This window comes from Nerophis lumbriciformis, linkage group LG19, assembly GCF_033978685.3.
Source record: "Nerophis lumbriciformis linkage group LG19, RoL_Nlum_v2.1, whole genome shotgun sequence".
NCBI lineage: Eukaryota > Metazoa > Chordata > Actinopteri > Syngnathiformes > Syngnathidae > Nerophis > Nerophis lumbriciformis.
In genome coordinates this window covers 30,810,270-30,831,900 of record NC_084566.2, presented here as the reverse complement: position 1 = coordinate 30,831,900, position 21,631 = coordinate 30,810,270, and the positions used below count along the sequence as shown (strand labels likewise).

At 40.6% G+C, this 21,631-nt stretch overlaps 1 protein-coding gene across 6 annotated transcripts in view; it reads left to right on the top strand.

The window, feature by feature from the left end:
• Positions 1 to 21,631, top strand: part of mtcl1 (microtubule crosslinking factor 1) — a 104,434-nt gene that overhangs the window by 45,127 nt on the left and 37,676 nt on the right. For 5 of the 6 annotated variants that reach the window (XM_061978980.2, XM_061978979.2, XM_061978981.2 and 2 more), the window contains exons 4-8: positions 5,040 to 5,093; positions 5,167 to 6,519; positions 12,012 to 12,140; positions 15,540 to 15,644; positions 18,527 to 18,748. In XM_061978980.2, coding sequence (XP_061834964.1) covers positions 5,040 to 5,093; positions 5,167 to 6,519; positions 12,012 to 12,140; positions 15,540 to 15,644; positions 18,527 to 18,748 — 1,863 coding nt within the window. The remainder of the gene's footprint in view (positions 1 to 5,039; positions 5,094 to 5,166; positions 6,520 to 12,011; positions 12,141 to 15,539; positions 15,645 to 18,526; positions 18,749 to 21,631) is intronic. The other variant, XM_061978983.2, reaches the window with a different exon arrangement.

Here is a 21,631-nt window from a genome sequence, read left to right as displayed (position 1 = left end):
CAACATGGCACTGCCATATTTATTATTGAAGTCACAAAGTGCATTATTTTTTTTAACATGCCTCAAAAATGCAGCTTGGAATTTGGGACATGCATAAGGAAGTTGAGGTGGGCGGGGTTGAGGTGTGTGTGTGTGTGTGTGGGGGGGGGGGGGGGGTAGCGGGGGGTGTATATTGTAGCGTCCCGGAAGAGTTAGTGCTGCAAGGGGTTCTGGGTATTTGTTCTGTTGTGTTTATGTTGTGTTACGATGCGGATGTTCTCCCGAAATGTGTTTGTCATTCTTGTTTGGTGTGGATTCACAGTGTGGCGCATATTTGTAACAACGTTAAAGTTGTTTATACGGCCACCCTCAGTGTGACCTGTATGGCTGTTGACCAAGTGTGATTGCATTCACTTGTGTGTGTGAAAAGCCGTAGATGTTATGTGATTGTGGCCCTGCGATGAGGTGGCGACTTGTCCAGGGTGTACCCCGCCTTCCGCCCGATTGTAGCTGAGATAGGCTCCAGCGCCCCCCGCGACCCCAAAGGGAATAAGCGGTAGAAAATGGATGGATGGATGGATTATGTGATTGGGCCGGCACGCAAAGGCAGTGCCTTTAAGGCACGCCTCCAATATTGTTGTCTGGGTGGAAATCGGGAGAAATTCGGGAGAATGGTTGCCCCGGGAGATTTTCGGGAGGGGCACTGAAATTCGGTAGTCTCCCGGGAAAATCGGGAAGGTTGGCAAGTATGACTGGGAGACGCAACTGCTCTGTACTTCTCCCTACGTCCGTGTACCACTCCGTACAGAGGCGTTTTAAAAAGTCATGAATTTTACTTTTTGAAACCGATACCGATAATTTCCGATATTACATTTTAAAGCATTTATCGGCCGATAATATTGGCAGTCCGATATTATCGGACATTTCTAATTAAAATCAATTTAATTGGTGCTTGGCCCCTCAAGACAGCACAATTTAAACATTTAACATCACTTCTAAAAAGAAAAACAAACATTCGGATAAGAAATATTGTTTGAAAACAGTACTATAGAATTTAGTACAAACAGCTACAGGAGTTGACATTTACATTGGAGAGCGGATTTTTACAGTATTGACTTTGAGCTGCTTCGCCATCAAACACCATGAGCAGCTTCTCCATATTTTCATGGATAAACGTCCACCGTTTACATATTATTTTAACATCTATGTTAAGTTAAACGTTAAAGTTGAAGTACCAATGATTGTCACACACACACTAGGTGTGGTGAAATTTGTCCTCTGCATTTGACCCATCACCCTTGATCACCCCCTGGGAGGTGAGGGGAGCAGTGAGCAGCAGCGGTGGCCACACCCAGGAATAATTTTTGGTGATTTAACCCCCAATTCCAACCCTTGATGCTCAGTGCGAAGCAGGGAGGTAATGGGTCCCATTTTCATAGTCTTTGGTATGACTCGACAGGGGTTTGAACTCACAACCTACCGATCTCGGGGCCACAAGGCCACTGAGCAGGTGGTGCAGACCAGCAGTGATGCGCTTCAACTGCTTCATATGCTCTGTCGCGTTTTTTGATGATTTCTTTCTTTAATACATTTAATATTATCCATTTCTTCTTCTCAGCACTGTCCTTCCCGCTCACTTACTCCTTGCTTTTGTTGGAATAACAAAGCTAGCAGTGCTAATGTTAGCGAGTAAGACCAGATGTTTTGGTCGGATCTTACAGGGTTTACTAAATCCAATCCAAAAATTATGAACACAAAACATGTTTTATCGAGATTGATTATAGGTGTATATGCAGAAAATAATGTGAAATACATAGAAATAATGACTCAAATTATACCCCCCGTAACGCCGAAAGGGACAAGCGGTAGAAAATGGATGGATGATAAATCAACATTTAACATAGCATTTACCTTTATTGAAAAGTCTTGCTGGTGAAGAAGGCAATAAGCAGAGAGGAAGGATGGGAGGAGGTGAACCATGTGGACGGTACCTCTGTACTTTGCTACAAGTTATTCCATGAATTCATTAGCTGGTAATACTATCCAGCCATCCATTTTCTACCGCTTTGTTCCTTACGGGGTCGCGGGGGGTGCTGGAGCCTATCTCATAAAGAAGATAATGTAACGGTAAACCCATCCATCCACTTTCTACCGCTTGTCCCTCTCGGGGTCGCGGGAGGGCTGGAGCCTATCAAACTTTTATGCTCATTGCACTGTTAGCTGAAAAAAATAGATCATCTTATTCATCTCATTAGGTGAATCACAACTTACTTTACTACTTATTTATGACAACCTTTTTATTTATTTGTTTACCTATTATTTATTTATACACTGTTTGTGTTACAGATTGAGTACATACAAATGCCTTAGAAACAATGGAAAGGGGTAGGAATACTGTACATAAGCTCTCCGTCTACCTACTACTTTTCGGACATGATGTAATGAGAAACGGGAAATATGTGATGCATCATATTCTAATTGTAATTGTAAACTAATACCATAACCAAAGCTGACTGCACGTGGATTGAAATGTATTTCATCCATATTAAATACTATGAATAAGCATACTTGCCAACCCTCCCGGATTTTCCGGGAGACTCCCGAAATTCAGCACCTCTCCCGAAAACCTCCCGGGACAAATTTTCTCCCGAAAATCTCCCGAAATTCAGGCCCACAACATAAACAGCATACCTGCCCAATAACGTTATAACTGTAGAATGATGGAGGGCGAGTTCTTGGTTTCTTATGTGGGTTTATTGTTAGGCAGTTTCATTAACGTCCTCCCAGCGTGGCAACACCACACAACAACAGCAGTCACGTTTTTGTATACCGTAAAGCAGTTCGTCTGCCGTAAACAGCAATGTTGTGACACTCTTAAACAGGACAATACTGCCATCTAGTGCATTTGATGAAAGCACTTTTGTGCGTGCCACACAGAATGCATCATCATGTTCAGCATGGTTCGAAAAATAGTGACAGAGAATAGAACAAGGATGGACAATTCAACCCTTAACTCAACAATGAGTAGATGAGTGTTATGTGTGTGTATATGTGTAAATAAATGAACACTGAAATTCAAGTATTTCTCTTACTTATATATATATATATATATATATATATATATATATATATATATATATATATATATATATATATATATATATATATATAAAATAAAATACATATATATCTATACGTATATATATATATAGCTAGAATTCACTGAACGTCAAGTATTTCTTATATATATATATTTATATATATATATATATATATATATATATATATATATATATATATATATATATATATATATATATATATATATATATATATATATGAAATACTTGACTTGGTGAATTCTAGCTGTAAATATACTCCTCCCCTTTTGGCCACGCCCCCAACCACGCCCCCCTCCCCCCACCTCCCGAAATCGGAGGTCTCAAGGTTGGCAAGTATGTGAATAAGTATAATATGACCTGTAATAAAAAACTATTTAAAAAAAATGGAATATTACAGAAACAAATATGTTTGTTTTTCTGCACTGCAAAAACTGAAATCTAAGTAAGATTAAATATCTCAAATAAGGGTGATATTTGCTTATTTTCTGTCTGATAAGATAATTCTTCTCACTAAGCAGATTTTATGTTAGTGTTTTACTTGTTTTAAGGGTTTTGGTCCTAAATGATCTCCGTAAGATATTACAGCTTGTTGCTGAGACTGTATGACCTATATTGAGTAAAACATGCTTGAAACTAGAATATCAACTGATGCAAAGCTGTGTCATCAACACTCACAAGTATAAAACTACTTTTTTAAAGTAATAATTTGTTATTTCAAGCATGAAAAAAAAAATCATGACTTTGACACAATTGTGTCTCATAATTAAAACAAATGACAGCCAAATTGACTTTGCTGTTTTATTTTTAATGAAACAATAGAAAAGATGTACTCATATAGTAGTACAGTTGGCACAGTACAGTAAACTGACAGTTAATATTTGAACATCTAACATGTGACATTTCAAACAATTCTGAACAGAAATAGTTCATGCACATTCAGATAAATTCTTCAAAATTGCAATTAAAAAAAATTTGGCCGGGGGCCGGGCTGTATATATGCGCACTAATTGACTGAAAGAGCACGCACTTGGCGCGATGATGTCATGTTATCGATGGAAAAATGCATTTTTAGACCACATGATTTGCCTGAGCGGCTAGGAGACCCCGAGAGTAACAAGCGGTTGCCTTGTTGCCTTTCCATTAAGAAAAATAAACTAGTTTTTAGTATAAGTTTGCTGGTTTGAAGAAATGTAATGCCGAGCGCATATCATTATGTCAAGATAATGGCACTAGCATTTACTTCATTTAAGAATATTTTTCAACATATTGAGCAAAAAGGTCTCTTTTTTTTTTTTTCTACCGAGAAAAGTGCACTTGTTATTAGTGAGAATATACTTATTTTAAGGTATTTTTGGGTTCATTGAGGTTAGCTAATTTTACTTGTTTTGGAAAGTCTTGACAAGCCAAATTTTCTTGTTCTATTGGCAGATAATTTTGCTTAGTTCAAGTAAAATACCCCTATTTTTTTTTTCTTGTTTTTGAACACTGATTTATTACAGTGTGCAGTTACTAGTAACTTAAATTCATCATAATAATTCAGTACACAATAAAACTTGTTGTCAGAACCTTGAAATAACTGTTCTAATGATGTTCCCCCATTACTTCCCGTTCACGTTGTCTTGTTGGCTCCAGACTTTATTTGACATTGTTATCCAGCTGTGATGACTCAGATCATCATCATCATCGTCATCTGATTTCCAGTCTTAAATACATGAAATGCTTCCTTCCATCATCAGACTTTGACCTGATGGCGGAAATGTTTACGTTATGTAAGAACCCCATCAAGGATTAATGCTCTTCTGCCGTCCCACTGATGTCTCCCTTTATGGGATTATTGATCGTAATCTTCGGCGTACTTCCTCTCCCGAGCAGCTCGTTATGTTATCTCCCTTTAGTTTGTTAATAAATGTCCTAATTATTTGCTTTGGTCACTTACAGACTGCACCAAAGCGACGAGGGATCTCCTTTAAGGACAAGAAATCTACTAACCAGGTTGATGATAGTTTTTATGAATATCATATTATTAGGACTTTAGTAACACAGTAATTCTGTTTCTGTCCACTAGGAAGACAGTGCTGACCTCAGGTGTCAGCTCCAGTTCTCCAAAGAAGAATCAAGCCTGATGCGTAAAAAGATGGCCAAGCTGGGCCGGGAGAAGGATGAACTGGAGCAGGAGCTGCAGAAGTACAAGTCGGTTTACGGCGACGTGGACAGTCCGCTCCCTCTGGTCGAGTGCTCCAGCGGCGGACCTCACTCCACGCGGGAGGCAGAGCTGCGACTGCGCCTCAAACTGGTGGAAGAAGAGGCCAACATCCTGGGGAGGAAGATCGTGGAGCTGGAGGTGGAGAACCGCAGCCTGCGGGCCGAGAACGAGGACATCCGCTGTCAGTACGAGCGGGACTGCTTCGGCCGGGAGCCCTTCTCCAGCATGCCTTCGTCGCCCTACGGCGGCGACGTGCTAGAGTCTGCCGGCGAGCTCCGACGCCACCTCCAGTTTGTGGAGGAGGAAGCAGAGCTGTTGCGTCGCTCCATCTCTGAGATCGAGGACCACAACAGGCAGCTCACCTCCGAGCTCAACCGCTTCAAGTTCGGGCCGAATAGCGGATCAGCCAGCGAGGATGGCAGTGATGGAGGACTCTTTAAAACAGGCAATGGCTCCAACGGAGGGATGATGATGGAAGAGCTGAAATCCGCCAGGATGCAGATCAACGAGCTGAGTGGAAAGGTGATGAAGCTGCAGTATGAGAACCGGGTCCTTCTGTCCAACGTCCAGCGCTGTGACCTGGCAGCACACCTGGGCCTGAGAACCGGCAGCCCTCGAGACAGCGACGTCGACAGCGACGCAGGCCGTCGCGAGGCCGCCGAAGACGAGGAGGCAGGACGCCTCCTTCTCCTCCAGCCAAAGAGAGAAGGCCCCATAGGAGGGGAGAGCGACTCTGAAGACCTCTTTGAGAAAACCACCACCACCTCAGGGTTTGGAAGTGTCCGACCTTCTGATGGCATTGAGCTCAGCGCCACAGAACTGGCCAACCGCCCCAGAGAAGAGCGGGAGTCCTTCGCCAACGTGAAGCGGGAAGCCGACAGACTTGGGAAGTCTGTGGACCGCCTGATTACCGACACGGACAGTCTGATCCTGGACGGCGAGCTAGTAGTGACGACGGGGGAAAGTCCGAACAGAGGAGCTGCGGACCCCCAAGTCCTGGACACAATTAACACGCGTATGAAGGCTTTCCGCACCGAGCTGCACATCTTTGTGGAGAAGCTGGAACACGTCGGGGAAGGACTTCGGGAAAGGACGGATGACCTGTCCCCGATGCCGAACCTGACCGAGTCCAGCAGCTTCCTGTCCACCGTCACCTCCATGTCTCGAGATTCTCCCGTCGGCACTTTCGGGAGAGACCTGGTGACGGACTTCCAGGTAATTTTAACATTAGTAGCCCCTTAAAGACCTGAATAAGTCAGATCTCAGCGCTTTTCTGTGGTTTGGATTCTTCGTTAACTCTGGTTATAAGGTATTATCGGAAACACTATCACTTTAGACAGGAAGTTGAACACAGCCCAACTTTCTTAATTGGTATTAAACTAAGACTAAGTCACGTTTTCACCAAGCAGTACAGTTCTGTTTGGTTTAGCACAGTAGGACTTGGATCCTGATTAGACTTGTGGGATAGACGTGTCTATGTAAATACAGTGGAACCTCGATTTACAAACCCCCTCATTATACAGACTTTTCGATATAAGAACCACAGGCCGAATACAAATATGCTTTGTGGTATGAACGTTGCATCAACCCATTTTGTGCCCGACAGCACATTCATTGTAGGTGGGCTTATCTCTGTCTGCTGAGCAGTACTTTTGTTGCCTACAGAGCTGATTGCTACTTTGTGTGCTTTTTTTTAACCCTCTTATGCTAGCTCAATTTAAGTCGGAAGACAGCAATGGAAAAGCAATATGTGGTTTGAAACATTTAGGAAGTATCGACAGCGTTGTCAATAATAATAATAATAAAAATATATTTTATTTGTAAAAAAGCACTTTACATAGTAAACACCTCAAAGTGCTACAGTGTATTAAAAAAATAAAAATAATTAAAAAATGTTAAAAATAAATACTAGAACAGCCAAATAGCTAGAACTAGTATGCATGTATCCAAAAAAAGGCTTTTTTAAAAAGAAGGGTTTTTAAGCCTTTTTTAAAAGCATCCACAGTCTGTGGTGCCCTCAGGTGGTCAGGGAGATCGTTCCACAGACTGGGAGCGGCGGAGCAGAAAGCCCGGTCTCCCATTGTTCGTAGCTTTGTCCTCGGAGGTTGGAGGAGGTTAGCCTGTCCGGAGCGGAGGTGTCCTGTGGAGGGTTTGGGGGTGAGTTGTTCTTTGAGGTAGAGGGGGGCATTTCCATGGAGGCACTTGTGGGTTAGTAGGGAGACTTTGAATTCAATCTTGAGTCAACACTGCCCACTCCCTCTTCATCCCCCTTTTTTCTACTGCGCACTGAAAATATTTGGTTATTTCAAAAAGTGAGTGCACCACAGGGCTAGTGACAGTGTGTGTGCATGTGTGAGGCGGCTGCATAGAGAGTGGGACAGTTAAGATAATTGTTGTTTTTTGGCTTTGTGATTAAATAGAAAGTTAATCCATCACCCCCTTGTTATGTTTGTTCAATATACAGTACTGTATAGCGCTTTATATTGTCTTCAAAGTGTGCAAACTTTTGCTCAAAATGGACTTTTGCTGAGGCTGAAACATTAAAGGGGAACTGCACTTTTTGGGGAATTTTGCCTATCGTTCACAATCATTATGAAAGATATGACGACGGAGGGAATTTTAAATAAACGTAAATAAAAATCCGCTTACAACAGAGCCAATGGGAGCTCCACTATTCCGCCCATAAAATCAGATAAATAACCATTCAAAAAGCGCCAACAATACTCGATTTACATTCCGTGACTTGAATATTAACCAAGTATTAGTGACGCTAACACAGACAAACTATTTATAGCGGTGCCGTGATCACTTCCGAGTGTGCCGATGTTTACATCATCGAGTGGTCTGCTGCTCCTCGCTTCCTTGCTCCGTGTAAGTTTATTCTAGACCATAAATCATGCCCCTCACCTGAAAAAATAGGTGACAAGTTGGGACACTTTGTCACCCGTTTTTGACCTGGAACTGGAGAAGACAACACTAAAAGCGCTTGTTCCCCCACTTCCCCACCCTCACCCCTCCCCACCCTGTTTCTTCATCTAAACTGGAATATATAAACATCCTAGCTGTCGGCATCCTAATGACAGCAGACATTGCAAAGTAAGTACGGCTGTCCGATAATATCGGACTGCCGATATTATCGGTCGATGAATGCTTCAACATGTGATATCGGAAATTATCGGTATCGGTTTCAAAAAGTAAAATTTATGACTTTTTAAAACGCCGCTGTATGGAGTGGTACACTGACGTAGGGAGAAGTACAGAGCGCTAATAAAACTTAAAGGCACTACCTTTGCGTCCCGGCCCAATCACATAATATCTACGGCTTTTCACACACACAAGTGAATGCAAGCATGCTTGGTCAACAGCCATACAGGTCACACTGAGGGTGGCAGTACAAACAACTTTAACACTGTTACAAATATGCGCCACACTGTGAACCCACACCAAACAAGAATGACAAACACATTTCGGGAGAACATCCGCACCGTAACACAACATAAACACAACAGAACAAATACTCAGAACCCCTTGCAGCACTACCCACCTCAACCCCCCAAATCCCACCCCCCTCAACCTCCTCATGCTCTCTCAGGGAGAGCATGTCCCAAATTCCAAGCTGCTGTTTTGAGGCATGTTAAAAAAAATAATACACTTTGTGACTTCAATAATAAATATGGCAGTATGATGGCATTTTTTTCCATAACTTGAGTTGATTTATTTTGGAAAACCTTGTTACATTGTTTAATGCATCCAGCGGGGCATCACAACAAAATTAGGCATAATAATTTGTTAATTCCATAACTGTATATATCGGTATCGGTTGATATCGGAATCGCTACTTAAGAGTTGGACAATATCGGAATATCGGATATCGGCAAAAAAGCCATTATCAGACATCCCTAAAAGTAAGTGATATTTTATTGTGTTTTTTGGCTCACATAAAGTCTGCAATGAGCACAAATCACTGATGAAGAAAATAAATTAAAAAAACAGAAGTGATGCGTTTTTTAAATTGCTTAAAATGATCAAAATACGTAAATATTAAATTGTATTAAAAATGTGCTTGTACTACATTACCTATATACTTACATTATGTATATAAAACCCTAATGGAGGTATTTGGATGTTTTTTTTAGGGGCTCTAAAGGCAGAATAGAGCGGCTCTTATAGGCTCCATTGTATGCGGAATTTCGATTGCATTTATTTAATATTTAGAATGCCATCCATCCATCCATCCATCCATTTTCTACCGCTTATCCCTTTCGGGGTTGCGGGGGGTATTGGAGCCTATCTCGGTAGAATGCATTAAAAAAATCCATCCGTCGACATGTCTTTCATAATGATTGTGAACGATAGGCAAAATTCCCCAAAAAGTGCAGTTCCCCTTTGATATTCCTGTTTACATTGTTTCCTATGTTTCCTATGGATACATTTGCTTCACCATACCCACTTTTCTATTCATGAACTTTGTTGGAGAACCCATTACGTGTGTAAATCGAGGTTCCGCTGTCGTATCATAGTAGTATGGTACTGCTAATAATGAACAACACCAATAAATGTCAAAAAACGTGACTTACTCTCTTCGTCAGAACTCTTAGAGTTTTTTCCTGTTGCCTAATCAGTTGGGACATACAAGTGATCTTTCCCTGCAACGTGTTGGGCTTCCTGCGACGCACACTCGGACGTAACCGCCGTAAATCGAGCACCGTGGCGAGCAGAACCGTACTGTCCTGCTTGGTGGAAATTGGCCCAGTTAGCTTCAGACTTTAGCAGAGTCGAGTTCGGAGTGACGTTTGTTTGGGAACCACCCAGCTCTACCACCACCACCAACGCCGCCCTTTGCCCCCTACTGACCATCACTTCCCGCCGCCGCCACATTGCCATCTACATCTCCATGCTGCTTGCAGAGCGCCACCTTGCTTTTGCCACCTGCACTCGCCGTCTGCAGACGCACCCAGTAACATTAGCTCCTCCCACTTGGCCCCTCGATGCAAGCTTCTCTTGTCGTGACTGCATGATGGATGGCTCTCTATGGCTTCGCTGTTAAGTTTGTATGTTGCCAAGGAGACCAACGTCACGTTGTGCTGTCGACGATCAAAACGCAGGTTTGCATGATGAAGGCAATGTCTGCAAGCTCAGTGAGTATTCCAGAACGTTCTCCACCTTGGCCTAAAAGGGAAGCTACCTTCATTCCCTGCCTCCTGCTGCCTTCTCCTCCTCTTCTTCCTGCAGGCCTGGTGGAGCTGGGTGGATAACATTTAAGGCCTTCAGCTGTCCAGTAGAGGGACAAGACCTCCTCCAAGCTCTAAAAATGAATAACAATAAAATAATGAAAATAATCGTGGAGGTGATCCGCACTGTATGTTAGTAGGACACTTCCTGGTTCAAAGAGGATGATGTATGGCGAAGGAACTGTACCATTTTTGATTCTGAAGGGGGGAGCAGTTCTCAACCGGCAAAATGAGAAAATAAATACGATTTCTGCATTTTTGATGTGTCAGGTTCAAACACTGATGACATCTATTAAACAAGACAAGAAGCAAGGAATTAAACAGAGACAGAATTAAATTTGGCTCAATTGAGGAGAGACGTCTGGACCGTACTCTTTGCACAGTCTCACCACGCTCTGGCGAAAGATTGTACGCCTCCTCTTTTATTTGGACTTTCCCCTGATTACATGGCAATAGCTGTTTCTAAGGGACGGGGGTCGTAAACAGCCGTCGCCTTTGATTAAAACAATTCAAAGAAAAGGTCGTAAAACACGAGGGGAGTCTGGTCCTGCTTCCTCTTCGCTTTGTAAATCTCGGGTCAAGACAATATCTTTCTGTTGATTACAAAACATGAAAGAAATAGAACACCTGCATGTTGCTTCCCATCCTACACAGTGGAGTTTTACAACCTTCTTCTTGGTAGGGTCAAAGAGCTGAACTCAATGTAAACAAAGTTTTGTGATAACTTAGATACAATTATTCTAACATGAAGAAGTTTGATTAAGAAGTGAAGTTTTGCTGATTGTTATAAGACAGTGGAACTGGTTTTAACTGTTATTTACGTTAATGAATGCAACGCTGGTCCAGATTGAAGACTGACCCAAAACCTTGCCGAATTTGAAGCCAACTTTTCGGGTGCAACTGCTGACTTTTTCCTCGACCACAGTTTAGCGCGCTCGCTGTCGCTCTGCACCTTTTTGCCATGGTTTATCGCTCAGTTGGTTTGCTTTGGACCCATGTGTCCGTCATCGCATGCGCTTCATAACAAGTCTTTTGCATTCTTTCTACCCTCACCCAAACCCCCACCTCCACACCCCCTGTGTTCCCCACCTCCTCCCACTTTTTGCAACAGATGTTTCAGCCCATCATTTGTTTCATCCTCATTCTGGTTGTCTTCTCATCTCTGTCTTACGCCGTCATCTTTAAGTTGGTCTTCCTCTTTGCACTCTTCTTTCTGCTCTAGTTTATTGTCGTTTTCCCACAAAATATTTTTAGTTGTTTCACGTCCGTCAGTCCGCCACCAAACCACCCTCCTCCTGCTTGTATTCATCGCCCATTCACAATTTTGTCTTTTTTTCTTTTTTCCCTGCTTGCGTTCTTTCTTTCTCACCCGGTATGTTGTCCTCTTGTCCCGTTTGTCCACAAAACCATTTTGTCCTCCTGTCAAAACACATCCCCTCTTTCACCTCCCCGACCCTACGTCCCCCTCACTCACAGTCCGGTCAGAGGGATGAGCTGGAGTGGCGTGTAGGACAGAAGCGAGGCGTGGAGCCCCACAGCCAGGGTGGGAGCAGGGGAGCTGCCAGACTCAATAGGTACCACGGGCCCCTGGTTTTAAGAGCAGAGGTCAGTGCCCACCTCCCTTTTATTTCCCTTTTACAACCCTTCTACCTACACTGCAAAAACTTAAATCTAAGTAAGATTAAATATCTCAAATAAGGGTGATATTTGCTTATTTTCTGTCTGATAAGATAATTCTTCTCACTAAGCAGATTTTATGTTAGTGTTTTACTTGTTTAAGGGTTTTGTCCTAAATGATCTCAGTAAGATATTACAGCTTGTTGTAATATAAACAAAAAATTCAACCAAGGATACGCATATATGTATACAAACATACACATACATACATACATGAGCACCCTCCACCCCACACACACTCCACAAAAGAACCACAAAAAACAAAAAGTAAACAGCAAAAAAAACAAAAACACCCGCTCCCAGTGCCACTCACACTGGTTTAAATGCACCTTAAAGATGTAGATCAGGGGTCCCCGAACTACGGCCCGCAGGCCGGATCCGGCCCCCCAGCATCCAAAATCCGTCCCACAGGAAGACCCAAGTAAAAAAAAAAAAGGTTTTTTTGTTTCTCTTTTAATTTTTTAATTTTTAATTTTTTTATTTTTCCTTTCTAATCCATTTTCTACCGCTTGTTACTCTCTGTGTCCCCGAGCCGCTCAGGCAAATCATATTGTCTAAAAATGCATTTTCCCATCGATAACGTGACAATGTTAAATGTCAAAACGGATTAAGAAGACAATGTATATATACTGTATATATATATATATATATATATATATATATATATATATATATATATATATATATATATATGTATATATATATATATATATATATATATATATATATATATATATATATATGTATATATATATATATATATATATATATATGTATATATATATATATATATATATATATATATATATATATGTATATATATATATATACACACAGCCCGGCCAAATTTTTTAAACCAATGCGGCCCACAAATCAAAAAGTTTGGGGACCCCTGATGTAGATAATGGGTTTAACTATGTTAAGTGCTTTGAGTCTCTAGATAAAAGTGCTATATAAATATAATTCACATATGAGTTATATTGTGACTTCATGCGCCAACGCAGACAGCCTATATTAGCGGTGCATTGATAGCAGTGAACTAATATAAATAAATAAATGATAAATGGGTTATACTTGTATAGCGCTTTTCTACCTTCAAGGTACTCAAAGCGCTTTGACAGTATTTCCACATTCACCCATTCACACACACATTCACACACTGATGGCGGGAGCTGCCATGCAAGGCGCTAACCAGCAGCCATCAGGAGCAAGGGGTGAAGTGTCTTGCCCAAGGACACAACGGGCGTGACTAGGATGGTAGAATGCTAGTTTGCACTGCACTAAACTGCTTCGTTTTTATCTCAAACTTGCTAGAAGTAAATTCTAGATTATAGGTTATAAGTAGACAAATGTGGCCGTGGATCGAGAGGCTGGTCGACTTTCACATCCCCCGAGATGGTGAAAAATACTTTTTTTTTAACTCTTCATGAGGATTGTGACTGAATCTTCACCTAAACAGATTTATGGGAGCGTCCCAGCGAGAGGGGAAATATCACAGTAAGTGTTTGTATTATTACGGTTTGAAATGGTTAGTTTGAATGTTTGGCACCTCGCAATGCTGTTGAAGCTTTAGTGTTTCAATAAAGCTGCATCCGTTTAGCACTCGCCTTCTAAAATGTATTACTCATCCCCCTTGTGTTAGGGATCATAACACAGTTCTCATAATTGGATCATAATTTCTCCCAAAGTAATCACTGTTTGCTCTCACGACGTCTGCTTGATTAGAGTTGTTGTTGATGGGGAAGGGATCTGTGGTTGATATTTCTACATGACGGATCACGCGACTGGCTAGCTCATTATCTCTTAAAATGGCCCGGGAATCTGTGTGAGATTTCTACTATTTTACTCATATCAATGTATTCGCAAATTTAGGAAATTTTTTGGTGTCATAAATCAGACATATATGATAAGAGCTTCAATATAGAGGCAACTTGGTTTTCCTCTCTACTGGTACGTTAACTTACAAAAAAAAAGTTGTTTTTCCCAATCAACCCTTGTGTGGTGTTCGGGTCTGTGGGACCCGTTTTCATTTTTTATTCAAAGAAAAATTATACAATTAATTAATTTTTCAAACTGAGACTCACTGACTTTGGCTCATTTTCTGTGAAGAACATATATCAGAATACATAATTAATGATCACACACCATACACCCCCCCCTACACATTTCTATTACATATAAGGTGTCCGGGTCCAATGGACCGTGGCTAATAGAAGTGTGGAAATTGATGTTCTGTGTACCACACACACACACACAGCAGGCCTAGACAGGAGGAGGACAGAGTGTAGGTACACTGAACATCAGAGGGTCAAATGTGCGAGAAAATGAGAGCAGACAGTGTTGACAAACAATGTTGCAACCTTGTGTGGGAACCGCAGGTGCAGAAACACAAAAGAAGAATCCCTGTGGGAGGCAGAAACTGGCAGAGAAATTTTCCGTGCAACGTTCATATTGTTGTTACTCAGCCAGTGTTTGTGGGTCTGATGGACCCGTTGCATTTTGTGGCTTTTAATGCCTCACAATCAAACTATCGTGCGCACAAGATAGTTTCTTGTGCGCACGAGAAACTTTTGCGTGCCCACGAGATACATATGTAAAATTAAAAATTAAAATTAATTTAAAAAAAAAGTTTCCCCCATGTCCCTTTAGGGGCTCTGTAGCTTTCCCACTGGAAATGTCCGTATATTTGATTTCGATTTAGCATCTGAATGCTCTTTCTACCATTCAGAACGCAACGGGTGTGTAAGTGTCAAAACACTGCGGATACTGAGATAGGAAAATAATCAATAGTCATGGTCATGGATTTATTAGTTTCTAATATACTTAACAAAGTTACTGTAAAGAGTTTTAAAGTCTATCCAAAAAGGTGTAGGAGGAATGACTGATAGTCTGATAAAAAGTCCCCATTTTGTAGTAAGAGAGGAAAATAAAGAATGAGAAAAATAGATCAGTGATTTAAAAAGAAAGTCAAGTTTAGAGTCATTTTTTTCAGTGCTAATTTTAGTTAGTTTGTTTGCCCTGTAGTTTCAACAATTTGCCCTTCATTGTTTAAAAAGTCAGTGACGTAACGGTGACATATTACGCAGCACATCTGCGTGCATTCTTTCAGTAATCCCCCGAGGTGAAGGGACCGAGGCGGGATTAGCGGGGCGCTGTGTGATTTGTGTCCAACATTGGACTGACAGGCCAGGCGAGGCCGAAGGTCGCCACTGAAGCCCAATCCTGACATTGCAAACAAATCATGCGCCAACGCTTGATTTGATGTTTCGGCTTCTTTACTGAGGTCATGAAGTTTGCTGTGACTAACCAGCGTCTTCTGCTGTTCAGCTACGGGAGGCGCCCACTGCTGACGCGCACCAGCATCGTGCGGATCACGAGCGAAGGATGAGAGTAGCGTCAGACGAACGGGAAACTGTCGCCTCGCTGCCGCAGGTACAAGAAGGCAGGCCACAAACCTTCCTTCATTTGCATTTCTCACTATGCATCAGGCTTGTGCATTGAAGGATCACTTCCATACATTTGAATTGAGGATGCAAACAGGAAGTGAAATTCATATTCAAATTCTAATTGGAGAATTGCAATTCCAGTTATTCATTTTGGTGTATTGCACAATCATGTTTACAGTATTTCACATATCTCATAATATCACTACAAACTTCATGTACACAATTAATTGGAATGTTTTGATGTGTTATAACATGGGGTGTCCCAATCCGATATTGACGTTGGATATCGGTCCAATGTCAGCTAAAAATGTAGATAGGCTTGCATCTAAAATCTTCGATATAAGTACCGTATTTTCCGCACTATAAGGCGCACCGGATTATAAGGCGTACCTTCAGTGAATGGCCTATTTTAAAACTTTGTTCATATATAAGGCGCACCGCATTATAAGGCGCATAGAATAGACGCTACAGTAGAGGCTGGGGTTGCGAGACCTGTTGTGGCTCAATATTGGTCCATATATAAGGCGCACCGGATTATAAGGCGCACTGACAGCTTTTGAGAAAATTGGAGGTTTTCAGGTGCGCCTTATAGTGCGGAAAATACGGTGCGTTTACTTGTGCAAAGCTGGACAGCCAGTTACCATCTAAACGTCCTTCAATAAGCACACACGGTTGGTCTTTTCTTGTATTTTAGTCAAGTCGTTTACAAAAGCTAAAGGTTATAGCCTACTAGGAGCTAGCAGCTACACAACAGCTAAGCACACAGTAGCACATAAGATAGACATACGTAATAAATGTCCCTAATTGACCAATATTGCAGTAAAAAACAAGACAATATATGTCAATATAAACAAGTATCAAATAATTATAGTTGCATATTAATTAGGGATGTCCGATAATATCGGACTGCCGATATTATTGGCCGATAAATGCTTTGAAATGTAATATCGGAAATTATCGGTATCGGTTTCAAAAAGTAAAATGTATGACTTTTTAAAACGCTAAGGAGAAGTACAGAGCGCCAATAAACCTTAAAGGCACTGCCTTTGCGTGCCAGCCCAATCACATAATATCTACGGCTTTTCACACACACAAGTGAATGCAACGCATACTTGGTCATCAGCCATACAGGTCACACTGAGGGTGGCCGTATAAACAACTTTAACACTGTTACAAATATGCGCCACACTGTGAACCCACACCAAACAAGAATGACAAACACATTTCGGGAGAACATCCGCACCGTAACACAACATAAACACAACAGAACAAATACCCAGAACCCCTTGCAGCACTAACCCTCAACCTCCTCGTGCTCTCTCAGGGAGAGTATGTCCCAAATTCCAAGCTGCTGTTTTGAGGCATGTTAAAAAAAATAATGCACTTTGTGACTTCAATAATAAATATGGCAGTGCCATGTTGGCATTTTTTTCCATAACTTGAGTTGATTTATTTTGGAAAACCTTGTTACATTGTTTAATGCATCCAGCGGGGCATCACAACAAAATGAGGCATAATAATGTGTTAATTCCACGACTGTATATATCAGTATCGGTTGATATCAGAATCGGTCATTAAGAGTTGGACAATATCGGATATCGAACAAAAGTCATTATCGGACATCTCTAATATCAATTATACATACAAAGTCTTCAAGGCAGAAGCATATTAGAAAGTATCCAGTAACAACGCGTCCGCATAAATCAACTTACTGTGTTCTGAGTTTAAATTAATGAATTATTATGACCATGATGTCGCTAAAAACTAATCAACACTCCCTTTCTAAAGCATAAATCTGTCATAATGTTAGTGTTTTTCATACCTACCATTGTTATCTGTTTGTGTCATTTCACTTGATCGAGCTTTTACTATAATTCCACACTACAACATAATAAAAGTATATGTATTGTAGATTCCTAATGAAGCCTTAGCTTGACGCTCCTCTACTTTCTCCGGCTCCCGCTTGCTGCGGCAACAACAAACAAAACTCCAGACGCTCCTCTTCGTTTTGTATAGTTTACTTGTCAACGTAATCCTTCAAAAACGTAAAACAATAACGATGTGGGAACAAATTAATGGCAAAATAAAGCGAGTTTGTTACAGTAAGAAAGAGTTACAAAAAGTAAGAGTAAGGTCAAAAAATCTGTGTGGCTCGATTCCCTATACCTGACTGCCATTACCCACAATACATTGTGTCCAAAACCCTCTTACCACACAGAGCCTTCCGCCATATATGCAATTAAACAGTTACGTCATCAAATTATTTAGCAATTGTAATAATTACAAATAAAGTGTTCCTTATAATTATTCTAAGCATGCAATATGTACATTTTTGTATTATTTAAATACAGTAAATAGTCCCATTTTGGCTGAATAAACATAAAGCACCTTCCATAAAATGTAAATTAACTTAAACAGCATTTAGGCTCCTACGTGTATGATTCTTGCTGATATCATATCGGATTATTATTATCAGTATCGGCCAAGGGCTCCAATGTCAATATCATATCGGAAGTGAAAAAGTTGTATTGGGACACCCCTAATAATAACCTTTAAACTACGGGTGGAAAAATACTTACTTACCCAAAATTCTTTTTTTCCCAAGTATTTAGAATAGACAGAATTTGTGTTTAATTTGAGTGTTTGTGAAGTATTTTTAGTACTGAGGCCAAAAAACCTTTGGAATAAACGTGACAAATTATTTTTGTTAAAACATTTTTAATAGCAATGAATTTGATTCCACTTCCTGTCATTCCAATTCCACATTCTGTAGCGGTGGAGCCATCTTTAATAACATTTCAAATTCTTCATATCAGTTTAATTGAAATTGCAAATTCTGACATTTAGTATGTGTTTTATTCCTTGCAGGAGGAAAAGCGCCCACATCCCGAGACGCAGCATGCAGTTCTGCAGCTGCCAGGCCTTCAGAGTCCGGAGTCTCCCTGGGCTCAGGAGAAGGCGGCGCTGCAACAAGAGGTCCGTCTCTTCAGACGCAACACGGCCATCTTCTACATGAAGCTCAGGTCCATCCTGGCGCAATGGAGGCTCGGACGCAAAGTCGAGGCACTCGACGAGGGCGCGCAGCCAGAGGTGACCTTTAATGAGCAGGAAGTGTCCGCGAGAACATTTGTGCACTGCAAAAAGTCAGTGTTCATAAACAAGAAAAAAAATACATAAATTAGGGGTATTTAATTTGAACTAAGCTAAATTATCTGCCAATAGAACAATAAAATTCTGCTTGTCAAGACTTTCCAACACAAGTAAAAATAGCTAACCTCAATGAACCCAAAAATACCTTAAAATAAGTATATTCTCACTAATAAGTGCACTTTTGTTGGTAGAAAAAAAAATTTAGACCTATTTGCTCAATATGTTGAAACATATTCTTAAATTAAAGTAAATGCTAGTGCCATTATCTTGACATAATGATATGCGCTCGGCATCATGATTTTTTTTTCATGCTTGAAGTAAGAAATTATTACTTTAAAAAAGTAGTTTTATACTTGTGAGTGTTGATGACACAGCTTTGCAACAGTTGATATTCTAGTTTCAAGCATGTTTTACTCAATATAGGTCATCAAATCTCAGCAACAAGCTGTAATATCTTACTGAGATCATTTACCCTTAAAACAAGTAAAACACTCTAACATAAAATCTGCTTGGTGAGAAGAATTATCTTATCAGACAGAAAATAAGCAAATATCACCCTTATGTGAGATATTTAATCTTACTTAGATTTCAGTCTTTGCAGTGTGTTCTGTTGAAGAAATAAAGAATATTCATTTTCATAATTTGATCAGAGCGGAGACATTGTGAGGAGATGTTATCTCTCCCTGAGGAGCAACATCCACATTCATTTCAGCTTATTATGAACTCCTCTATCTGTTTTTTTCCCCATTTTTAATCAGGACCCCCCATCTTTAAGGCCACCTTGGGCACCATGACATTATTGAGATACAATAAAAGTAAACTTTACATATTTATAAGTTTTAAGCGAAAATAAAGTCCCCCTTCCCCTCAACATGGCTGAAAAAACACTTAAAAACTGCAGACTTTGTGTCTGTCAGGTTCAAACACTGATGACATCTATTAAACAAGACAAGAAGCAAGCAATTAAACAGAGACAGAATTAAATTTAGCTCAATTGAGGAGAGACGTCTGGATTGTAGTCTCACCACGCTCCTGAGATTGTACGCCTCCTCTTTTATTTGGACTTTCCCTGATTACATGGCAACAGCTGTTTCTAAGGGAGGGGGTCGTAAATAGCCATCGCTTTTGATTACAACAGTTCAAAGAAAAGGTTGTAAACAGTTCAAAGAAGAGGTCTGTCAGGTTCAAACACTGATGACATCTATTAAACAAAACAAGAGGCAAAGAATTAAACAGAAACAGAATTCAATTTGGACTCAATTGATGAGAAACGCCTGGACACACTGTACTCTTGTACAGTCTACACCATGCTCTGCCAAAAGATTGCACTCCTTCTTTATTTGACTTTCTCCGACCACCTGACCACCGCTTCCACTTCCAGAGGGAAGTGGGTCGTAAACAGCGTTGCCTTTGGTTACAGAATAGTTCAAAAGAAGAGGTCGTAAAATAGCTCAAAAAGAGTTCCATAAAATAGTTCAAAGAGAGTTCGTAAAATATTTCAAAAAGAGGTCGTCTGGAAATTGGGCAGATCCTGTCATCTCGCCGCTTTGAAGTCCTTGGGTTAGAACAATACCTTTCTGTTGATTACCATACATGGAAGAACACAGGAACACCTTCATCTTGCTTTCCCCCCTACACAGTGGAGTTTTACGAGCCTTACTCTTGGTAGGTTTCAAAGACAGCTTTTGTCTTCTGGCCTGGAACTCATTTCAACACAAAGTTTTTTGTGATAACTTACAAACAATTATTCTAACAAGGTCCCTGCTTCCTCTTCGCTTTGTAGATCTCGGGTCAAGACAATATCTTTCTGTTGATTACAATATATGAAAGAAACAGAACACCTTCATGTCGCTTCCCATCCTACACAGTGGAGTTTTACAAGCCTTCTGCTTGGTCGGATTAAAGACAGCTTTTGTCTTCTTGCCGGGCGAGCTGAACTCAATGTAACACAAAGTTTTGTGATAACTTAGATGCAATTATTCTGACAGTGTCAGTACTGTAATCAACAGGTGACGCGTACACCTTTCATCCTAAGCAAGGGCGCAGTCTAGGGGCCATTCACAACCACAGCTAGTTTTAATATTGTTAGAATAACATTAAACAGCAAAAATAGGAAATACAAGTCACAGTTTAAAGAAAAAAAGCTGAAATGTTGAGCCTAATAATATGTATGTACAGTCCCTCACCACATAGCGCCTCAAATATTGCAACTTCACCACATCGCAGATTTAAAAAAAAAAAAAAAAAAAAAAGTTTTCTTGAAGTATACTCAGCAATTTTTTGGTCCTACAATATCAATATTACAGTCGTATTGGCCACTAAATGAGACCAAAGCAATCAGAGCGCGCTAGTCAGTATTGGGACCACTGATTGGCTCAGCCTGAGGCAGCATTACTATATTGGATTTTAAAAAGTGTAAAGGTGACTAAAGGGTGTTATTTCATGTCTACACTGCAAAAAGTCAGTGTTCAAAAACAAGAAAAAAAAAATACAAAAATAAGGGGTATTTTATTTGAACTTTATTTGAACTGTAGAGGGCTCATTATGTTGCAAAAGGGGACGTTTACAACTGGCCTTTGACTGTATGGCAAAGAAAAGGAGCGCTTGATTTGCTCACCCTAACCCACCTCAGCACAGTACGGGTAATCTCGTCTCAATGGAGCTTTTGATTTTTTTCAATGCTATCGAAACTAATGGCAAACTAATATTAATCTGTCCACTGATTGGCTCAGCCTCAAGCAACATTCCTATATTAGATTAAAATAGTGTAAAGGTGACAAAATTGGCCTGCCGTGTAATTTCACTTGGCCCTTGAGGCGATGT